The sequence below is a fragment of the Orcinus orca genome, chromosome 14, assembly GCF_937001465.1.
Source record: "Orcinus orca chromosome 14, mOrcOrc1.1, whole genome shotgun sequence".
NCBI classification, from domain to species: domain Eukaryota; kingdom Metazoa; phylum Chordata; class Mammalia; order Artiodactyla; family Delphinidae; genus Orcinus; species Orcinus orca.
In genome coordinates this window covers 19,459,781-19,483,394 of record NC_064572.1, presented here as the reverse complement: position 1 = coordinate 19,483,394, position 23,614 = coordinate 19,459,781, and the positions used below count along the sequence as shown (strand labels likewise).

The window sequence follows — 23,614 nt, the reverse complement described above, 5'->3', positions numbered from 1 at the left end:
AGACAGATGAACTAGATCAAGCACAGCAAGAAAGGAGGAAGGAATGACTGATAATAAGAAATTTTAAGAGCCCGAGTGGCTCTATACTTTTTATTCAGCACTCACTTTCTGCCTAACAAATGGAAAACGGCATTTGGTCATACTTTAGAGAGGCTGACATCTACAAAACGGACATGTTACAAACCAACAGGAACAGCTAACTATTTTATGCAATCTTCCATTGCATTCTTGTTTTAAGTCAATGGGGAAAATAATTCCCTGAAATAAGATGATTAAAATTTCCAAAAGGACTAAATCTTCCTCATAGTAATGTTCCATCTTTGTGAATGAATACAGGAAAAAAAAAAAAAGAAAATTCTCCAGGGCTGTTCTATATTCTGAACTGCTGAGCACTGAGAGAGCTGCGGATAGACTTGTTTTTTTCCAAACAATGTGTTACCGTTTCTCTAGTGCTTCTTTGTCCCAAGGGATAACCAGAAACATGTCTAAACATAGCAGAGATATCAGACAAGCCTGGTAATGAATATACCTGCAAAACAGACTTTGCAGAAATTATTTTTCCATCTGTGGCTATTTCCCAGGCTTACTTATTTATTTGGATGTTTATTGTTTCAGAATAACCGAAGATAAATATTTTAAATCTTAAGGTAACATATCCCTGTGGTATACCTTCACTCTGATGTGAGTCAAGACTGACTCACCCTGTCCTACAATGTCCTTGAATGGAATGAAGAGTTCATTTGGTTTGCGTTTAAAACTTCAGAAGTATTTTGGATAAAGAGCTACACCTCGTTCCACAACTTGTGTGAAGTATTCTGGCTACAATAGAACTTTCATGAACACTTTTCCATTTTTGTTCACTGAGGAAATAAACCATTTATTTACCATGAGCTGTAAGAGTGCTTTCACATCATGTAGTATCAGGGAGCTTTTAGGGAAAGTGGGGACTCACCTATCATTTAGTCAAATCATTCTACTCTATCAATTTCCTAACATTATTTATGGTTTCTACCTAACACATAATAGTGTTAGGACATAATCTGTGTCTGCAGCACACTAAGAGAACGTACAGCTTCTACTGTGTGAGGAAATTTATTTAAATGAAAGTTTTAAGTCCAAATGATTTGAAATTCGGCCCCAAGCTAGTACAAATCAGGACAAAAGATTACTGTATTGCCCTCATGTTATGAAGACATAGAAAACTCTCCTCCCCTGACACATACGGTTTTCTATCCCTTGGGAGGCAGGTGAAACTGGCTCTTTAAATCCTACTTTGTATTCTCAGAAAATTTCAGACAAACTGAAATAAATCCTGTGCTGCAGCTGAATAGAATCAACCTTACGTTGAGGAATATTGGAAGTACCCACTCGCCCACCACCGATAACTGATGTGCTTCTTCTTTTCTATGAGAAACATCTTTCCTCTCTGTATTTATTTTCATTTCTAATCAGTCTCCAGGAGAATTTTTAGGGCTCTGAATTCTGGGTGAGAAAAGATATCATAAGGGGCCTGTATTCTGGGTCTTCTTCTTGATGTAAACCAGATCGTAAGAGACACACTTGATGAGAGTGGATTTATCGGCACGGCAAGGTAAATCTGTAAAAAAAAAAAAAAAAAACCCACTGCCTTTATAAAAACAAAAGCCTGCCAGCACTGTATTTATTTTTTTAAAGGATTCCCATTCCCCTCTACCTAAAGATAAAGGTAGGAATGCTGTTTTGCCTTTCAGTTTCAGAGGGGCTACTGTGCGCAGACGCCCTGGCAGGTTTGAAATGTACAACAGCAGGGGCCTCCCTGGCAGAGGTCCCAGTGAAAAGACGCTAACCATGCCTAACATGTGTTAGGGGACAGTGACCTCATTTTCAGGGATGAACTGACGTTACTTCCAAGCAAAATCCCTACAAACAAAGGCAGCCTTGTAGCGATCAGAGGCATCTGTGGAGGCAGCCCCTTGCACTTGGGGTCGTTTTGATAGTGGTGATTACACATGTAGATAGCCTTTAGGAGCGTTTTCCTTACTGGGTAAGCCCCCGGCCCCTTGTTTTCCTCCTCTTCCCGCTTTATGGATGGAAAATGCTGGTTTGTTTCCAATAACTAGGTAGCAGTTAAATAACAAAGAATGAAAACTTCTTTTTTTTTTTTTTTTTTTTGGCTGTGTGGCATGCAGGATCTTAGTTCCCTGACCAGGGATCGAACCCGTGCCCCCTGCAGTGGAAACTCAGAGCCCTAACCACTGGACCACCAGCAAATTCCCAAAAAAGAATGAAATCTTAATAACCACAGGTCTTCCCTAAATAAAAGGTTTCAAGTTTTTCCAAATACTTGCCGTGCAAAAGACACACATATAATTTCCCTTTGTTTAATATCCCTATACCCCACCTCCAAACACACACCTAAAACGGATCTATTTGCTGGCATAATACCCCTTTGGGGGGAAAAAAGGAAAAACCAGTCTCCCAAAAGTCTGAGGTTTTTATTGACAGGAGGCATGAAAGTCACAGTTGTTGTAAGTTGCGCAATTGGTCGCATTCTTTTGAAACTGGTCAGAAATTAGATCACTGTGTAAAATACTTATGAAATATCAGCACATAATATCATACTCTAAAGTCACTGGAAACTTTGAATGGGTACTATCTGAATGGCTATCATCCAGGGTATAAGCAGTGATGCTGCTCTAATCTAGTGAGAAAAAAATCCATCCCTTGTCACTCTCTCCCCACCTCATGTGCTTGGAAGCACCATGACCCCATATCTGATCTCAAAGCCTGAAACGCAGAAGGATGTGACTCTCAAGTCACTCGGTTTGTTTCCATTGAACATGGTTTTATTCCAGGTAAACACACTGGGTTTGGATTTTGAGAAGTTACACAAAGCAGCTCCTTGTCTATTTCAAAACTGTAACTGACGCTGAAATCACTAATTAAGGAGCAATGCCATAGAGGATTTGGGGTTCTTGATAAGCAGGCCCCAACACTGTGTAAGTCTCCTTCCTGACTGAGAAGAATTTGCAGATCTGTATTACTTTATCCATCAAAAATTACTGCTAATTGAAGCCAAGAAAAGCTTCATAGCTTTCATTTCTGCCTGTAAAAGTTTGCTTTAAAAAGGGGGGCCACAGAAGAGTAAGAAAAAGGGGGCAAGAGGCAAACATGAAAGCCAAAATTTACAAATTCAGCGTTGAGAATTTAATCTTTTATATGAAATTAAAAGTTGGTCAGCAGACCTTCAAAAGGCCTCTCATAGCACTCCCTTCTTTTCCGTTCTATCTGCTGTCCCCTCCCCCAAATCTCCAAATCAATAGAGCCGTATTTTTATAGCAGCCTAATTCAGTGGCGCTCGCCTCCATCTGGGTATTAGAATCACTTGAGTTGTGTTTATCAAAATGTCCATCTCAGACAGTTGAATCTCTGGTTGGGACCTACGTGGTTGGACTGTTTCTTTTTCATCTTCCCCTGGAGATCCTTGAAGCGTGGTGGATTGACAACCATTGACCTACAGACCTTTTTGTCTTCATTTCCCCCACCACACTCTAATCTGCCATCTTGTTGGGCTAAAAGATAGATTTAATGACTCCTTTTCACTCTCTAAAACCCTCCTTCTCTCCTGTTATCTTTAGGGTGAAGTTAAGTCAGATTTTTCTGCCATTCCAAACCTTCTGTGAACCTTGCCTTGGCTATTCTCCTCAGGGGACTGTCCTTTTCAGTAGAGATCATCTACTCACCATTCTTTCAACCATTCCATTTCTGAATCTCTGGCCACTGCTCCCTCCTTCTCGTCTCCACGGACTAAGTCCCCTGTTGAAGTCCTGCCGCCTCCTCTTACCTCTTTTCCCACCTGTATCCAGGATGCAGAAATGCTTTTCTCAGGGAGGTTCTATGGGCTTTATCATCTGGTGCAGTTTCTTCTATGAATTCTCATTCCACCTGCTGCCTCCAGATCACTGAAAGCCATAACTGCATCCTTAAGGTAGAGGCCGAGTAGGCATTAATCCTTAACCGCTGGGTATTGAACCCTTTATTGCGTATGGACTCTTAATCCTGGTGATGGAATAAACGATGGAATAGTCGCTTTGAAGATGTGTTTTAATAGTAAAGATATTTATGACTTCAAGACCCAGACTTGTGGATTTCGCTTTCAGCACAACCTCCCAGTGAGGTTAAACCATGTGGATTTAAGAAAACAGATTGACTGACTTTCTGGGTATGTCTGCATAAATACACTGGTACTGCCATTCACATTTATATTAGTACATCCAATATGAGAAGTTTGGAAAAGTGTGCTCTTCCTGGGCCGTATTTTCTGATGTGTGATGAGAAACCAGGCAATGTGGTCTGTTGGATCTGGTCACCTAGATAAGAGATTATTACTTATGGAGATTTTTATTGGAAGAAGCTTTATTAGAGGTGTCTTAGAATCTTCTTGAGAAGTAGAAAGCATGGTCAAATAGAAGGCCTTTCATTTTCTAAGATAAAAGAATCTTTTTATTTTGGGGAAGCAGATGTCATTTTTTAATTTTTTTATTGCAGTGTAGTTGATTTACACTGTTGTGTTAGTTTCTGCTGTACAGCAAAGTGAATCCGTTACACATATACATATATCCACTCTTTTTTAGATTCTTTTCCCATATAGGCCATTACAGAGTACTGAGTAGAGTTCCCTGTGCTATACAGCAGGTCCTTATTAGTATCTAATTTATATATAGTAGCGTGTATATGTCAATCCCAATCTCCAATTTATCCCTCCCCCAACCCTTTCACCTTTGGTAGCCGTAAGTTTGTTTAGAAGGCCTTTTTATATAGCAGTAGTTCTTGGGTTAATTTTTTTAAATGGTTAGTAGCCAGGAATCGTAAAGTTATTCATATTCGTTAAACATTTGATTTTTACCTTAAGCCACATAAATGTATCAATACATCCATTTGCCAAATGTGGGAGGTGAAGATGAGGACTGTTCTCTGAGCGCAGAGCCGCTGACTGGGAGGTTGTCCTCCCATGACTCCCCACACTTTTTCTGCGAGTCTCAGGTTCGCTGTCTTTAAAGGAAAGCTAGAAACTAATGTAATCTGACTTCAGAGTTTTTCCGAATTTTTCTGATTTGTATTATCCTCCTTTCCAGTCATGTCATCTATATCTGACTCAGCAGCGACATTTTTAGGAACGTCTTTCTAATGAGTCTTTCCAAAGCATTTAATTTCGTTTGCATAAAAATACTCTTTCTCTATATACTGTTTCACAGCTTAAATAATACCTAATTAAGTTACATGTTGATAACATCCAGAACAACTGACATAAACATGGTAGAGGAAAAAAAACACAATCGACTTACTTGTAGGAGCAGGTGGGTGTGGGAAAGGTCTCCTGTGCTTGGGCATCGGTCCTGTTGGACAGAAGGAATGGTGAGCGAGGGAGGCTGGTTAAAAGAACAGTTCCCACGCTCTAGCTGTACTTCCCTGGATGTGACATCACACAGACCTGAATCTGAATTCTCATTCCAGTGCTGTGTGGCTGTGGAAGATTATGCAGTTTCTTGAGCTTCTATCTTCTCCTTGAAAGCACAGAAGTATCAGATGTTCAGGATCCTGAAATAAGTTCATCCATGAGCAGTGTGTAGCCGAGCGCTTGCCTGCCTCTCCTGTGACTCTAAATAAATGTTGCTGCTGTTTCTTTCCTTCTTATCTTAGTGAATCTAAGTTCCTTTTTGCTCTTTGATACGTCTGGAACATTTAGCCAAGGATGGCGTTAGATACTAGGGGTTAAGGCCAGAGCTCTAAAACCAGGTGGGCATGAGTTCTAATCCTGGCTCTGCCAGTTTTTAGAAGAATGCCCTTTGGAAAAGTTGCCTAACCTGACTTTTCTAGTCTGTAAAATGTGGGTGATAATGGCACAGACTTCACAGACCACTGAGAATAAATATGTGGCAATCAATGAACATGCCTTGTGTGTTATAAGTGCCCAGTCATTGTTAGTTACGTTACCATATTGTTAGATACAGGACACTTAAATGCCTTGTGATTCATTAGGCCAACAGAATGCAGACTTCACCTGCACATTCTTTCTTTTTTTAAAAAAAATTCATTTTATTGAAGTATAGTTGATTTACAATGTTGTGGTAGTTTCTGGTGTACAGCAAATCGATTCAGATCTCATATTCTTTTCCATTATGGTTTGTCACAGGATATTGAATATAGTTCCCTGTGCTATACAGTAGGACCTTGCTGTTTATCCATCCCATATATAATAGTTTACATCTGCTAATCCCAAACTCCCAATCCATCCCTCCCCTACCTCCCGCCCCCTTGGCAACCACAAGTCTGATCTTTGTGTCTGTGAGTCTGTTTTTGTTTCATAGGTAGGTTCATTTGTGTCATATTTTAGATTCCACATACAAGTGATATCATACGGTATTTGTCTTTCTCTTTCTGACTTTACCTGCAGATTCTCTCTGACAGTTACGCCTAAAACAAAAACGTTGCTCCATTGGTGATCCCAGCAGGCATATTACAAATCAGGCCATGTGCCCAACGTGAATGAAGAAACCAGAATAAACTCAGACCCACTCCTTCTTCTTCTCTTCAATTTTGGAGGAACTTCTAATTCTGTCACTAGACTCTTTCTTTGCAAGAGACTAGAGAGGATACGAAATAGACTTTTTTTCTTCCCAATTAAGTTAGTGTAGGTTTTTGTTTCTCAAGGAACAGTTAGAGCACTGGACTCTGCAAGAGATGAGCATGTCTTCATTTAGCGTTTCCTGAGAGTCTGTCACGCAGAGCTCAGCTCTGCGCAGGACGTGGACTTAGCCTAAAAGAGAATAGAGTCCATCTTGAGGCGACAGCTGGCATCTAAGCTGAACCAGGTGCTTTAGGAGTCTGGAGAGAGAAGGAGTCATGTCTGGTGTTTATCAGGGAAAATAGCAAAGATGCAGTGACATTGGAGCTGGATCTAGGGTAGAGTGGATGAATCTCTCGGTGGGGGAGGGGAGCGAGGGGTGGCGGTGAGCATGACTGCTGAAGGGATGTGTGGGTGATGTCACAGTGCCGGGGAATTACGGAGCCTGTTGAGAAATCATAAGTCTTTGTGGGATGGTCAGCTGTCTAGATTGCCTTCAAGATCAGTATTTGTGTTTTCATTCAGGCTGGAAGTGTTGGGGCAGGTTTTCGAGGGCCTTAGAGACTATGGCATAGGAATTGATTGAATGCTATGGTTTAAAAGCAGAAACATTTTTACAAATGAAGCATGTCATCCAACATTAATAGAGAAACCAGATAAAAGTAGATCTACTTGGGCTGACATTGAACTCTGCTTACCTGGCCTTACTCTTTTTTTCTTTCCTTTTTTTTTTTTTAATTTTTTTGGAGTACAGTTGACTTACAATGTTGTGTTAGTTTTAGGTGTGCAGCAAAGTGATTCAGTTTTATATATACATATATTCATTCTTTTTCAGATTCTTTACCCATGTACGTTATTACAGAATATTGAGTAGAGTTCCCTGCACAAAACAATAGGTCCTTGTTGATTATTTTATATACAGTAGTGTGTGTATGTTAATCCCAAGCTCCTAATTTATCCCTCCCACCCATGTTTCCCCTTTGGTAACCATAAATTTGTTTTTGAAAGCTGTGAGTCTGTTTCTGTTTTGTAAATAATTTCATTTGTATCATTTTTTTTTTAGTTAGATTCCACATATGGGTGATATCATATGATATTTGTCTTTCTCTCTGACTTCACATAGTATGATAATCTCTAGGTCCATCCATGTTCCTGCAAATGGCATTATTTCATTCCTTTTTATGGCTGAGTAATATTCCATTGTACATATGTACCACATTTTCTTTATTCATTCATCTATTGATGGACATTTAGGTTGCTTCCATGTCCTGGCTATTGTAAATAGTGCTGCAATGAACATTGGGGTGCATGTATTTTTTCAAAGTATTGTTTTCTCCAGGTACATGCTCAGGAGTGGGATTGCTAAATCATATGTTAGTTCTATACTCAGCCTTACTCTTGACCTCAGGATTCGTGAACCCTAGGGCTCCACAGACCCTCTGCTGTTGAGGAAAGAGCCTGGGCTTATTATCAAGCAGTTATGGGTTTCAGTTCTTGCTGCCTACTTATTAGCTGCATGACCTTGGGCAAGTCACTTACCTTTTAGGAAACTCAGTTTTTCACATTTGAAATGAAGATTCCTATCTTGATTGAATTGTTAAGAAATAAATAATAATAAAGCATGTATAACGATACAAAATAATATATATATAATGCTCAGTAAAGTCCCTGACCTGTAATAGACCCTTATTAATATGCAGCTATCATCCTTGTCATAATTTTCTCAGAGCTCTCAGTGGCTCCTCACACTTTCTTGAATAGTGTTCAGTGCTTCTGGAATATTCAGCTAGAGACAGCGAGCTGGCTACTACCTCCTGGAGGTTTTTAGACGGATCTGGGCGTCACATGGCTAGGGCCCAAACTGGGCAAGTAGCAGGGTGAATTTAAAAAAAAAAAAGATTAAGTGTATTTCCAGCTGTAAAAAATGTGAAGATGTTAAGGTAATGATAAAAATAAGTCTTTTGAAGAGTACTGTGAACTGGCACAAAGGTAAGGGATCTTTAGAGGTGAAAAATGACATGAAATCAAGGACCAGTTTTACTTGGCCGCATAGACACAGGACACGGGAGACCAAGGTGGGCAGTCTAGTGTGAGCCTTCCAATAAGCTGGACCCCAAAGGGTGAAGCTCCCAATATAAAAGGTGGCCAGGAAATAAACCCACCACATAGAAGAATAGAGCAAAAACTTGCCTGTCTCAATTGGTTACCAGATAGAAAGAAAAAATCTCCCCTGAGAATTTGTAACCACAAGGAATCCCTCATATCCATACCAGTTTGAGGTCAAAATTTATCTATTTTTGTTTTTGTCTTTAAAACAAAAACAAAAAGCCCTCAAGGCAAGCATTTATTTCAGAAATAATCTTGGGTTGATAGTGCCTCTAGGCAACTGGCAGACACAATGTAAAATTCCTCTTTGGCAGATGGCAAACCCAAACCTTAAAGTATTCCCAAAGATTAGTTTCTAAGGAGTATGAGCTCACAGTCAATCATCACAAACTACAGAGAGTGTAAATTGGTACCATCACTTTGGAAAACGATTTGTCATTAACTGGGTAAGTTGAGTGCGCACATACCCAATGACCCAGCATTTATGGTCCTAGGTATATACCTTAGTATCTTGCCTGTGTGTACCAGGACTGGTGCTATAATGTTCATGGCAGCACCGTTCATAGTAGACAGGAGCAGCACAGTTAACAGCTCCACAATGGATGGATTCTGTTACAGTCACATAATGATATCTTCTGCAGCAGCAGTGACAAATCTACTGCAGTTACACGTGTCAACAAGGATGACTCTAATACAGCATTAGACAAAAGGAACATGTCACAGAAAGATATATATAATGTATGATTATATATAATGTATTATATATAATGTATATATATATCCTAATGTATACATCATATACATCATAATGTATGATTCTACTTATAGAGAGTGCTAAGGTAGCCAATTATATCATGTTTGGCTTATCAAGGTTTATGTAGATGTTAAAACTATAAAGAAAGTCATGAGAATGACTAACTAGAACAGAAGATGCCTTTGGAGAGCCAGTTAAGGAAGGGCTCATTGGAGGTCTACAAAGCTGCTTGTAACTTTGATTCTTGAGCTGACCAGGTATGTGGGTATTGCTTTTGCAATTTTTCTTTAAACTGTTCATATATGTTTTATGCCGTCTTTTGTGTGTATGATACACATTCTGATAAGCACTTTTTAAAAGGAAGATGGAAACTGTAAAAGCCCCCAGTGACAGAATATTTGATAGGATTCATGTGTGTAACTTTCTGGGCGGGTTTGAGGGGAAGAAGGAAGACGTAATTAAGGATTCACGCCTCTCAACACAAGAAAAATAAAATTATAACCATGTACAGTGATGGATGTTAACTAAACTTATTATGGTGATCATTCTCAATATATACAAATAAGAAGTCATTGTACACCTGAAACTAATATAATGTTATATGTCAGTTATACCTCAATTAAAATAAAAACGATTGACACCAAAGTTGCATGCCTGAGGGGTTAGGATAATCTTGGGACCTTTAAATCGAAATAAGGAGATCAAGGGAGTTTATTACTCACATCTCTGCCATGAGTACTTAGTTGCAGTGACAGAAATGTGTTCTCAGTAAATGTTTGTTGTTGCTGTTGAGTTGAGGAAATTGTGAGACATGGAAAGGGAAATGTTTTAGGATAGATACAGATGGGCACAATGTAGATATAGAGTGTTAGGCATAAAAAGAATTGTGGAAGTCGTGATAGTGATGAAATCACTTTGGGAAAGAGAACAGGAAGGAAAGAAATGTGAGATCTGAAAATGGAAAAGGCGCATTTTTCAGTGATGGGTTGAGGCAGTGAGGAACACAAAGGTGTGAACAAAGAGTTGAGAGAAGCTAAAGGGAAGATGTTGAAGAAAGAGAAGGTGATCAGTACTGTCAACATTCAGAGGAGAGAAGTATAATTAAGTAATGGGATTTGATGATTGCAAGGTCATTGGTGATTGCAAGAGACTTTATTGATTAGTGCGAGACGCCATATTGCTAGGGACTCAAAGATGAGTTATCAATAGTATTAAGGATATAGAAGCAGTGGGACTAACCTAAACCAATCCTTCAAAACGTTTGATATTCACAGAATGATTTTAAAATAAAATAATAATCATTTATTGAGTGCTTGCTATGCACTCACCCTGTTAATTACCCTACATGAACTAATTTCATTCTAATAGTAGATTAGTTTATCACCATTTGACAGCTGAGAAAACTGAAGCACACATATGTTAAGATACTTGCCACAGGTAGCACTGCTAGTAAGTGGAGTTGTTGGGATACAGACCAATTAACCAGTCTAGCACACTGAGAAACAGACATGCCTTGCATGGGTGCTAGGTAGAAGACTGGAAGGAAAGGGGCTTTTGGATTGTATGTGTGTAGTTTGTTTGTTTGCTTTAGGTTTAAGAAACACCTGAGTATGTTGGTAGGCAGGGAACAGGACACCAGTAGAAAAAAAGAACCTGAAGCTTACAGGAAGGGTCATCTTCGCTTCACATGGTTCCCAGATAGTTGGGAAGATGAGATGTAGGAAAAGGATTGGAGAATCGGTTGATCAGGTATTAATAGGCCTCAGAGACTGCTCCCTGCTGTTTAGAGGCAGTGGAGCAAAGCTCTGTTATGTATCACTGAGTCGCCAGTCTGCATGTCTTCTGGCAAGCTACTCTTAGCCTGATCTTGAGCCTTGAACTCAGTGAAGGGATTGTGCTCCAGCGAGGATGTACCTGAAGTATTGCCTAGATAGTTAATTCGATGGATGAATGAACAGACGGACGGATTGATTGATGGAAGATGAATGAACTAATTAACCAAGAGTTACTGGGCATAGACTATTGACCAAATATTTATTAAGCCCTTTCTTAAAGTAGTGATTAACAGCCTAGACTCTGGAGTCAGACTCTCTGAAGGTATTCCCTGCCACTCACAAGCTGTGTGTCTCTGCAAAAGGCATTCATTCTATAGCCCGGTTTCCTCATCTATAAAATGGAGCCAGTAGTGCTTACTTGCATTCGTTTCTTAGGGCTTCCATAACAAGCCATCACAGACTAAGTGGCTTAAAACAATGGAATGTATTCTCAGAATTCCCTGGCAGTCCAGTGGTTAGGACTCGATGCTTCCACTGCTGTGGCCCAGGTTCAGTCCCCGGTTAGGGAACTAAGATCCCGCAAGCTGCACCGGCCACAGCACATAAATAAATAGGGGACTTCCCTGGTGGTCCAGTGGTTAAGACTTAGCCTTCCAATGCAGTGGGTTCAGGTTCTATCCCTGGTTGGGGAGCTAAGATCCCACGTGCCTTGCAGCCAAAACACCAAAACATTAAACAGAAGCAATATTGTTGCAATATTGTAACTTCAATAAAAACTTTAAAAATGGTCCACATCAAAAAAGTCTTTAAATAAATAAATAGATAATCAATCTTTCACAGTTCTGGAGGCCAGAGGTCCAGAATCAAGGTGTCCTCAGTGCCACACTCCCTCCAAAGGCTCTAGGGGATGATTCTTCCTTGTCTTTTCCAGCTCCTGGTGGTTCCTGGCAGACCTTGTCTCGAGGCAACAATACTCCAGTCTCTTCCTCCATTTTAACATGGTTTCTCTTATGTGTCTGTGTCTCCTCCTCTTTTTTTTTTTTTTTTTTTGGCGGTACGCCGGCCTCTCACTGCTGTGGCCTCTCCCATTGCGGAGCACAGGCTCCGGACGCGCAGGCGCAGTGGCCATGGCTCACGGGCCCAGCCGCTCCGCGGCATGTGGGATCTTCCCGGACCGCGGCACGAACCCGTGTCCCCTGCATCGGCAGGCGGACTCTCAACCACTGCGCCACCAGGGAAGCCCTTAACATGGTTTCTCTTATGTGTCTGTGTCTCCTCCTCTTTTTTTGTAATTGAGATATAATTGCTATGTAGCACTATATTATTTTCAGGTGTACAACATAATGATTCTATATTTGTATATCTTCTCTTGTTATTAGGACATCAGTCATTGGATTTAGGACCCATTCTAATCCAGTATGACCTCATCTTAAATAATTATGTCTGTAAAGGTCCTATTTCCAAATAAGGTCATGTTCTGTAGTTCTAAGTAGACATGAATTTGGGGGGGGGCAGCATGATTCGACCCCACTATACTACTTCATGGAAATATCATAAGGACTAAGTTAATATAAGTACTTATACAATTATTACATATTATATTAAGTGACTAATGATATAATCAAGTGCCAATAATATAATTAAGTTAATCTAACTGCTTGTAATAGTATGTAGCACATAGTCAGAGGTATGAAGTATTAGTTATTCCTGAGGTTGGCACTCAAGAAATGCTTATTTTTTTCTAATCACTGCTTTTTGCTGAATAATACCAATATTCAGTACAGGTGAAAATTCTGAGTTAGTAGGTTAATTTATAATGATGTTTGATTCTATCCTTGAAAAACTTTCCTTGAAAAACACACAAGGTTCATATTTCTTTCCTGTCTAGTAAAATTACTAAGTAGACAAGACATCAAAGTGGCGAAAGACACTTTCATTTTCCAAGTTCTTCCTTCAGATTTTCATCATCTCGGGAGGGAAATGAAATGATGACCAATTTACTCATATTCATTTTGTACCAACTAACTCCGTAGGTAATGGTCTCCTCAGTATGACTTTCCATGTGACAGCGCTCAGCCTCTCATGGGTCCTAATTTCCTTCCATAGTAATTTGTCTACAATTGGCTTAAAAGAGACATTGTTTGGATAGAATGTTCCAGATTAAAAACAGGCTGTAGCCTGTGTTAAGAGTAACCCCTAGTTACTTGATGGAATGATAGCTAAGAGATGCAACACATTGATATTAAGCCTAATAGAAAATACTGTATATATTTTTAACATTAAGGAAATAAACAACAGTATATAGGTACTACAGGCAAATCTGAAAAAAGAAAAAAATGAAGACTCCATTATTTATCCTGTCAGTAAAGCAGCACAGTTTGGGAAAGTGTAAGGGTGAGATGAAGGCCAGCGAGTGTTCATTGGTACCACATCTGTTTTGTTCCCCACCATACAGCCAGATGTTGGCATGACTAGTTCAAAATTGATGTTCAACAAATATTTGTGGAAGGAAGATCTTGGTTGTTTGTCTGTGGGCTGTAATAATTGCATTTCCTAAGTTGTCATGTTTCTTCAAGGCAGTCTTCATTTCCCTCTTCCTGCTTTTTCTTTGTATTTTCCTCTTTCTCTCCCTAGACTTTTTCTTTGAAGTACAGGCAGTGGCTGATTATTATGTATTGGTGTATTGGACATGTCTGCACGTAACAGAGGGCTGGGAGAAATGAAGAAAATAAATCTTTGTCCTTTTTCTTCTTCCTAAAGTTCTCAGGTGATAAATTAGCTACCTCAGAGAATTATTTGATACCAGGGTTATTGGCTGAAATAGATATAGGGAGGGTATCCACCAGAGAATTCTTTATCATTAGAGCAGGTGTTCTTAAACCTAAATCTGTGAGCAGGCTTAGCAATCCTGAGCCGTATGAAATAGCGTGGAAGTTGTGTTTGCATATGCATGTTTGATGTGTGTATGCAGGTTTGATGTTTGTATGCAGATTTGATGTGTGTATGCAGATTTGGAGTATGTATGCAAATTTGCCGTGTGTATGCAGATTTGGTATGTGTATGCATATATGTGCAATTGTTGAAGGAAAGGAATTTTTTTTTTTTTTTTTTTTTTTTTTGCTGTACGCGGGCCTCTCACTGTTGTGGCCTCTCCCGTTGCGGAGCACAGGCTCTGGACGCGCACTCTCAGCGGCCGTGGCTCACGGGCCCAGCCGCTCCGCGGCATGTGGGACCTTCCCGGACCGGGGCATGAACCCATGTTTCCTGATCGGCAGGCGGACTCTCAACCACTGCGCCACCAGGGAAGCCCGAAAGAAAGGAATTTATTCGTTAACTTTTGTTAGTCTCTAAAGAATCTGAGCTCCAGATAGGTAGGAAACCACTGAATTAGAAGATTTGGTTTATATTGTCTGTATTTTGTTTTGCTTTAGAATTTCTGGTAGGAAAATTATGAGAAAATGTGGGAGAAAAATGACAGTATATAGCAATGCCAAACCTTTTCAGATCTGGAATCAATTCAGGGGCTTTCCTTGAATTCTGACACCTCTTTTTGAACTTCTTTAGCTGCTGTTTTTGTGTACTCAAAGTCAGGGTTTGGGGTGCTTACTTAACTCACAGTTATTATCTTTGGCTGTTGAAATATCCAGGCAGACTCATGTCATTTGTTTTCAGAACAGCATCAGAGCCCTTCTGGGCAAATTCCCTGGTAAGTCACTGAGCTGGCACAAAGAAGATGGTATTTTATGGTACAATGACCCATCTTTGCACAGCTAATTTATTTCTAACTGAACTTACAAACCAAACAAAAACTAACCTTCTCCAAGTACCAAAGCTGTTTAAAGACAGAATTTTATTTTTCTTTACATTTCTGGAAACTTTGGTTTGTTCTTTGTCTGATTTGAACCAAACCTGTTGTCTTCCTCTTACTGAACTCTCTGCCCTGATTCAATGATCTGCGTGCTTGGCTCAAATCCCAATTTTGCTTTAGCAGCACCTACGTGTGTTCCCAGATACCCAACTCATGGCTCAGTTTATGCTCTCTGCTGTTCAGCTTTGTATCATAGTAACTTAAGTAACTGCTATTGTTGTTGTTAATAAAGCCTCCTGTATTATTCTAGGAAATAATCAGTTATTTCCACATAATTTACTTATTTGTTGATTCATTCATTCACAGAACATTTATAGGCACCTGCTGTGTGCCAGGGATGCTTCCAGCTGTAGAGGAAAGAGAAAGATGGATGTTATACATAGAGTCACTGCCTTGTGCTAGGTCAAGGCATATGGCAATGCAGGGAGGCCAAAGATTTAAGACTTTTGAAACCTACAGTCTTTCAGCAAATTGGTTTACCATTTATTTAGAGCGATGGTTCTCAACAGGGGCGGTTTTACCCTTCACCCCGGCAAACTTGGAGACATGAAGACATTTTTGGTTGTCACAAATAGGAGATTCTACCTGGTTGGTAGATGCTGGAAATACTGGTGAACATAGACACTGACCAGGACTGTCCCCATATCAGAGAATTATCTGGATCAAAATGCCAATAGTGCTGAGATTAAGAAGCCCTAATTTAGAAGAAGCAGTACTCCTTCAGAGAGAGGCACACTGCTGTACATGGGGAGGGAGGAGACCCTGAAGACAGTGCCCTTTTTCTTTGAGGTCTTGATCAAGTCAACTCAGCTGAATTGACCCGCACCAGAACCAAAGATCCTTCTGAGGGATGGATCCTTTCCTTCATCTCAGGTACATTTCCAGGGTTCAATTAGTATTCCTCAAAGATTGGCATCTTGGTGACTAACTTTTTTAAGTTGCCTACCCCTTAAATCTGCCTCTGCTTGTTCTTAAAGGGCTTTCAGTTTAGGGAGGAAGAAGGACAGGTATACCAAAAACTATGATACTGGGTCATAAATACCGAGAGGGCTCAATGAAATCAGTGCCTTGGGAACAGTGAGCAATTAAGCTGTGCCTGGTAGTCTGGGAAGCCTTTACAGATGAGGTGGTAAGTGAATGGGAGTTTGAAGGACGTAGTTGGCAAATGGCTGAAGGAAGACACTTTCCTCTTTTAAGCCATACCCTGCATGATTGCATTTGTAACCAGTGATGTTTTGGGCGGCCCTTTCAAGAAAATCTGCTTCTGTGTTGTTTTACGTGGAGCAAGTTTCCTTTACAAATTGTACAGACTCAACTTTGCAGACTTTCTTCTCATCACCTTCTTTCTATTAAAAATTTCAATAGTAGATGATTTCAGCTGCGTAATTGTAGGTAACAGAGTTTAGCAGTAGTTCAGAGTTGTATGCTTTCAGTGAATGAATTACAGACTTGGCTTCTGTGGTTTTAAAAATGTGTATATATTTCTTTGTTTGAACATGCTACTGCTTCTGATAAAGTTTTCTGCACGCTGTAGATTTAGCTGGCTTGAAAATATATGGAAAGTATGCTTCACAGACTGTGTAGACATTTATAAATGAATGCTTTTCAGATAGTCTGTGTTCCAACACATGGCAGTGTCCTGCAGGAAAATTCAAGAGAACATCATTACCCACAAATTCCTGTTAAACTAGTGTGACATTAAATGTATTCGTGAAGCTATTAATTGAAAAGTTGGAGAGGTACAAAAGAATGGAGTAGATGTTAAATTTCTTTTTTTTTTAATTATATGAGTTTCAGGTGTAGCCTTATAGTTCAACATCTGTATAATTAAATTTCTGATTAATGAGAACAGTGAGGTTTATAATAATGTAACTACCAGAAAGTTACAGGATTTTTCTTAACTTTCATGAAATTGTATGTTGATTTAACGTACCTACACATCATGGAAATTTTCTCTTTCGGTTCAGAATCAGTTATGACATCACAGAAGGGGTAACTTTATACACTTGAAACTAACTTTGGAAGAATTTGTACTTTTCCTGGTGACTTTATGAAGACCTTTTATTAGTGTTTTCACGTTAGAAATAAAATAGTTCAATTGAAAAAAATCTCAGTTTTACTTTCTTTTTAGTTTGGACAATAATTCTGGGTAGTTAGCAACATGCATATTAGTTTCCTTTTTTCATCAACATGTTTTTTCTTTTTTATTCAGTCGGATGCCAATGCAAGTTACTTAAGAGCAGCTCGAGCCGGACACTTAGAAAAGGCCCTTGACTACATAAAAAATGGAGTCGACATCAACATTTGCAATCAGGTTAGTTGTGGTGATTGTTGTTGTTATTTAAGTTTTTATTTTATTTATTTTATTTTTTATTTTTTAACATCTTTATTGGAGTATAATTGCTTTACAATGGTTATTTAAGTTTTTAGATAAAATTTTAAAAATCCAGACTTCAAACTCCTTAAATCTTTTGTTAGATATTACCAAGACTTTCTCTTTTTTGTCAGTGTTTTCTATTAAATGTCTCCAGCTTGAATTATCAAGTTATTCTCTGCTTTGTTAGAGAAGCATTCAGAAATGTAGATATGTATCCTTTAATAACTAATTCCTAAAATTTAGTACGTAATGACATCAGAACAACCTATCTAATTGCCATGAGTACTTTTATTCCTAATTCAAGTTCCTACACTAAACACATACAAGTGGTTGTTGGTGGGAGTTCTTGGTTGACTGTTTACTCTTCAGTTTTCAACCTGCTGAGTAAAGCTTTCCCTTCACTTCAGAATGGGTTGAATGCTCTCCATCTTGCTTCCAAAGAAGGCCATGTAGAAGTTGTTTCTGAGCTGCTACAGAGAGAAGCCAACGTGGATGCAGCTACAAAGGTCAGTATGACACATCTTGTGCTTTTTATATCAATTGCCCAATTCAGTGAGAATTCAGCCCTCGGTAAGAATTGGGGCACGCTTCTCATGAGATACCTGTCAACCTTGTTCTCTTTGGGGAACTTATAGAGGGATTTGATATTTTGTAAAATGTTGAAAGTAGAGAGAAAGATGGGTGAGCTCATGTATCTTGCCTTTTGTTTTACAGAAAGGAAACACAGCGTTGCATATAGCGTCTTTGGCAGGGCAAGCAGAGGTAGTAAAGGTCTTGGTTACAAATGGAGCCAATGTCAATGCCCAATCCCAGGTAAGCCTACGGCTCTACTGCCAAGAAATGTTGTTATAATGATTCACAAACAATGTTCTGGGTCAGGTGCTTGCTTGGTTCATGTATCTTCTAAGAATATAATACTTAAGAGCTATATCCCATGAAGAACCAGATTATTCTGGATTATTCAATTTCATATATATCCTCATTTGCAGTACTCTTCGTGTGAGATGTAGAGGTTTTTAAAAGGCATCCATCTGTAAAACTGGTATGTATGGCTAGTAGTCATAGACACAAATGATTAGAGGACCTCTGTAATGTAGAGACTTATTCTGTTTTATGATGTTAGCTCAGATCCAGTCTCAGTATTTACTCACAGACAAAGGAAATGATGAGGCCTATAAAAGAGGAAATACCCTTAGAAGTTCAGAATATATCGGTGCTTTATCTAGTTAAAAAAGGGAAGACACTAGTTAATTCCTGTTTACTAACTCAGGCATCATCGTTGTTCCCTGAAACAGATTAAAAAGAAAAAAACAAGCAGAAGAAACTTTAAAATCCCCAAAGTTTAAAATTTCCAGATTGTTAGTAATGAATATACACTGATAATTCATCCAGAACATCCTCCTACAAGCTCTCAGAATCTTCCATGAAGTTCTAAGGAAAATACCAATAGATTATCATTTGGCAGACTTTGAGTATAAAAAAATTAAGTTCACTTTATTTTTCTAAAAATATAGGTCCTTATTATCCAAATTATTCATTACTATTCATGTCCCCACAGATGTGAGCTTGTGTAGAAGAGCAAACACCATCATAACATACAAATATCCACTTAGGACCTGACCATTTTTTTGAAGTATAGTTGATTTACAGTGTTCTAATTTCTGCTGTGCAGCAAAGTGATTCAGTTTTATATATATATATATATATATATATACACACATATACACACACATTCTTTTTCACATTCTTTTCCATTATGGTTTATCAAGAGTATTGATCACACTAAGTGAAGTAAGTCAGAAAGAGAGAGACAAACACCATATGATGTCACTTATATGCGGAATCTAAAATACGACACAAATGAACCTCAGTCTGATTCGTAGATAGGTTCATTTGTGTCGTATTTTAGATTCCGCATATAAGTGACATCATATGGTGTTTGTCTCTCTCTTTCTGACTTACTTCACTTAGTGTGATCATCTCTAAGGACCTGACCGTTGTTAAAACTGGTCCCTACTCAAACATTCCTTCCAGCTGAAGGCTGACATCTATCCTGGTTCGTCAGTATCTACCCCAGGGTATTAGATTTTGAACCAATTGACTGGAGAACAAAGCTGCAAGTTTTGCAAAAGATGTAGGATTTCATGAAGTCAGGGAGAGTGATGCTGGAGGACTGCTGTGGTGTCGTGACTTTCTGGCAGTAGCTGCCCAGACTGTGTGAAGAATTTGGATGATTTCCTGACAGTGTTTCAAACTCGAATGATTTGAAAATCAAAAGATTAAATGAAGAAAAAAAATTAGGTGAGGGCTTTGGTTCCCAAGTAGTTTTTGCAAAAGGACTATCTTTTTGCTTATGCTCTGAAAATAAAAAGTGAAGGATGTCAAGCCGACATATAATTTTGTTGCAAGAACATCATACATATTTTCCCCCAACATCATAGTTGGTTTAGTCTTCATTCACTCTGAGAACCTGTACATGAATGCAGTTGTAACCTACCTTTTGTTAAATCATATAAAGTCATTTTTACAAAGTCTGTTTTTTTCTTTCAAGATGAAGTCTCAATCTAACTTTTTTCATTATTTACTGCGGCCTTTTGATCTCCACTTTAAATGCACTTGATTTCCTCAGTCTTTTCCAGTACTAATTATGTTTGGATAACAGGAGCCTCTTATATTTTATGGGTCCACAGAATTGTAGTGATTCTCTCCCTTGTTACTCCCACTGTAGCGATGAAAGCTCTGATGCCATTGAATAACAGTGTCGTGGAAAAGAAACGGCACTGTACTTCCAACCACATGATTTCTTGTATAATTGGTCTAACCTCTAGTTCCCTATGGTTGGACATTTGTTACATGGTCTATGCCACCTGTGCTGATTCCCTTTGATAGCTCACTTACAGTAATAAAGCTTTTCCAGAAAGGAGTGATATAAAGTTGAATATTGACAAGTATGGTACTTGAAGAGAAATACAGACCAGCTGACCACAAGAGGAGCACTGTGGTTTTCAACCAATTATTTTTAAATGCCCCTGTAATTTTTTACTTAGAAAATAGCTAGCGTTAAGCTCTGAGATAGTGGGAAAACTCTTTAGTCCATTTTCATTTTCCTATTTTCCCCCCAAGGGAGGGAAAAATTAACCTTCCCTTCTTTTAAACATTATGCACATTCATGACTAATGTTCAGAGGAGGCGTGGTTTTAAACCTTCTCTGAAATGTCTGGGAGAAGCTGTAGTCGAAATAAAATCCTAACCATATTTGATTTCAATGTATACACATCCTCTCCTGATGATGAAGTGTGGAAGGAGAACGTGGGCTGTGAAATTCTCTGTTCCTTGCAGCTGTGCTTGGAATACCCAGCCACCCACTTGACAGAAAACCTGCCCCCCTTTCCTCTGGACATCTGCCCCCAGAAGCTTTCTGAACTGCATCGTTCTGTGGACAGAATAAGTAATGAGATCACCATGCAGCAGAATGGAGTTTCAAAGATAATTCCTGGTAGCAACTTTTCAAAAGGAACTTTAAAGAACAGCAAGCAATAATGCCTTGAAATGCCGTGAAATTCCATTTGGTGGCAGAACATAAAACATCCCAGGAATATTATTATTCAAGAAAGTGTATCCCTATCTAAGTCAAATTTTACCTTATAGACAATATTTAATAGCCAACAAGAAACAGCATAAAGAGAGCCCCTCACCTTCCTTAAATATAAAAATTCTCCTTGAAAATAAAAATGGCATGGGACAGTATCAAGTTCTGATGAACTGAGGCTCTATACACTAGGAATTTGTGGATATTCTCGTAATAATTTTTGTCATTGCCTTGATCTTAGGTCTTAATAAGTTAGTTAACTCTTTCTTATATTACTTAACATTCCAGGAATCATTTAGGCCTACCCTAAGAAAGAAATTGGGTTAGATAACTAAATTGTGATTTTAAAGAACTCTACTACGATTCCTAACTTCTTAACTCTACTAAGTTCTTAATACTTTATATGAAGGACAACAATGATTAACAGTGTTTGCTCTTGAAAAATCTCACACTGCCATGTCAAATGACATCCCTTACGCTTTTCTCCTTCTCTGTCTTTATTCCATAATATAAGGTACCAACTATGTTTATAAAGAAGCAAAGTCTATTTCATATGATATTTTAACTATCAAAGTATTCTAAATTGACAGGTTTTCACAGTGGTTTTACAAAGACAAGACCCTTTAATTAAACCAATGCTTCCTTTGTCTTTCTGGGGTTTGTTTTTTTTTTTTTTTTTTTTGCGGTACGCGAGCCTCTCACTGTTGTGGCCTCTCCCATTGTGGAGCACAGGGTCCCGACGCGCAGGCTCAGCGGCCATGTCTCACGGGACCAGCCGCTCCGCGGCATGTGGGATCCTCCCGGACCGGGACACGAACCCATGTCCCCTGCATCGGCAGGCAGACTCTCAACCACTGCACCACCAGAGAAGCCCCTTTCTGGGTTTTTTAATGTTTCCTATGGGTGGGGGGCAGTCAGGTCCTGATGAAGTCAGACAATGGGTGTGGTCCAGATAGAGCCTTTCTGACCTTTAAACTAATAGCACACCTCTGATGGAAACAACCTTCACAAACATTAGTACCATATGTAAATCAGTACAAATATATCACCATGCCCTTGACATTTTAATTAATAACAGCACTTTATGATATACAAAGGCTTGGTTGGAGGAAACTAGGATGGATAAAATTGCATGGATGAAATTTAAGCCCTTATTTATATTGTTTCATTTCATTTTTATTTTATTTTATTTTGTTTTATTTTAGTGGGTATTAGGTAGCATGCCTCAGTACGGTCTATAAAACTATAAGTCTGCAACTTTGCATACTTATGATAACTCCACAATACTTACAATACTTACAATAACAGCATAAGCAGAGCAGAAGGTACTGAAGATATTGGATAAAATCAGACATCAAAAAGCATACTCAGTCTTGAGCCTTTTGAGAATTCAGTGTATTGTTGCTACAGAAAAGCAAATGTAAATTGGGATACCCATATGTTCCTTTTTGGTCAGCTCTTTGTTTTGGAAATTTCCTAAGTTAGGAAATTAATATAAAACCAGTGATGTACTTTTTTCTCTTAGGAGAAAAATAACATTCTTTCTGAAATATTACCGTCTTCCCAATCCAGGTACTATTTCATGAAAAATCATTACAGCTCTAGGTCATCCACACTGGATTACTTGTGCCTTAACCCTCTTTGTATTAGAGAGTAATGGTAATATTTTTATTCACTCTTTCAAAAAGATGCTTATAATTATCTTCCTAGAACCATAACTAGTGTGTATGTGTTCTCACGCCTTGTTGATCCTTTCCCAATAAACAAAATTTGTATTAATTCGTGTTAGTTTCTGTTGCTTTAATCCAAATAACTTCAGCAATTTGGAATTACATGAGGAACCCATAGAATAGAAGCTTTCAGAAAGCTTTGGAAACTAGGTAGTCGGAGTGAGAGAACCTCATCAGAAGCTAAAGGGTAAGGTTGCCCTTTGATACAGTCCCTACAGGCCATTCGAGGGTGGGGAGGGGAGATTTGGTAGAAAAGAGAATTGAGAAGGACATAGAATAGACGTGGAAGAGCAAGCAGAGCCGTGCCGCACGTGCGTCCACCCTGTGGTTGAAGAAGGGCAGACCAGTTTACTTCAAAGTCCAACCAAGACAAGTCCTACCTACACATCCGTGAAGATGTTGTTCCTCTAAAGAAAACAGAAACAATACTGCCAAAGGAAGGGACCAAGATAAACACACACACACACACACACACACACTCAAATACCCAGTGTAAAATTGAAATTTCCATTATGGAGGCCTCACCAAAACCATTTTGTCAATATGGTCAGCAGTAGAATGAGACTGTTCAAAGCCATATACTGGATGATTCCATTTACCTGAAATTTTTACTACAGACCAATCCATCGAGATGGAAGGCAGATGAGTGGTTGCCAGAGGACATGAGGAGGGGCAAATGAGGAATGAATACTAATGGTCCAGGGTTCCTTTATGAGGTGATGGAATGTTCTGGAGTTAGATGGTGGGGATGGTTGCCCAACTTTGTGAACAGACTTAAAAAAACACTAAATTTTACACTTTGAAAGAGTGA

At 39.0% G+C, this 23,614-nt stretch overlaps 1 protein-coding gene and 1 long non-coding RNA gene across 23 annotated transcripts in view; one reads left to right on the top strand and one right to left on the bottom strand.

The window, feature by feature from the left end:
• ANK3 (ankyrin 3) overlaps positions 1 to 23,614 on the top strand; it is a 688,018-nt gene that overhangs the window by 445,613 nt on the left and 218,791 nt on the right. For all 22 annotated transcript variants that reach the window (XM_049696621.1, XM_049696616.1, XM_049696615.1 and 19 more), the window contains 3 exons: positions 17,320 to 17,421; positions 17,892 to 17,990; positions 18,199 to 18,297. In XM_049696621.1, coding sequence (XP_049552578.1) covers positions 17,320 to 17,421; positions 17,892 to 17,990; positions 18,199 to 18,297 — 300 coding nt within the window. The remainder of the gene's footprint in view (positions 1 to 17,319; positions 17,422 to 17,891; positions 17,991 to 18,198; positions 18,298 to 23,614) is intronic.
• On the bottom strand, positions 168 to 6,947 carry LOC125960957 (uncharacterized). The gene is made up of 4 exons (XR_007471160.1): positions 6,428 to 6,947; positions 5,471 to 5,577; positions 5,325 to 5,375; positions 168 to 3,835 (listed from the first exon to the last, which is right to left on the bottom strand). It is a non-coding gene; the product is annotated as an uncharacterized LOC125960957 (long non-coding RNA).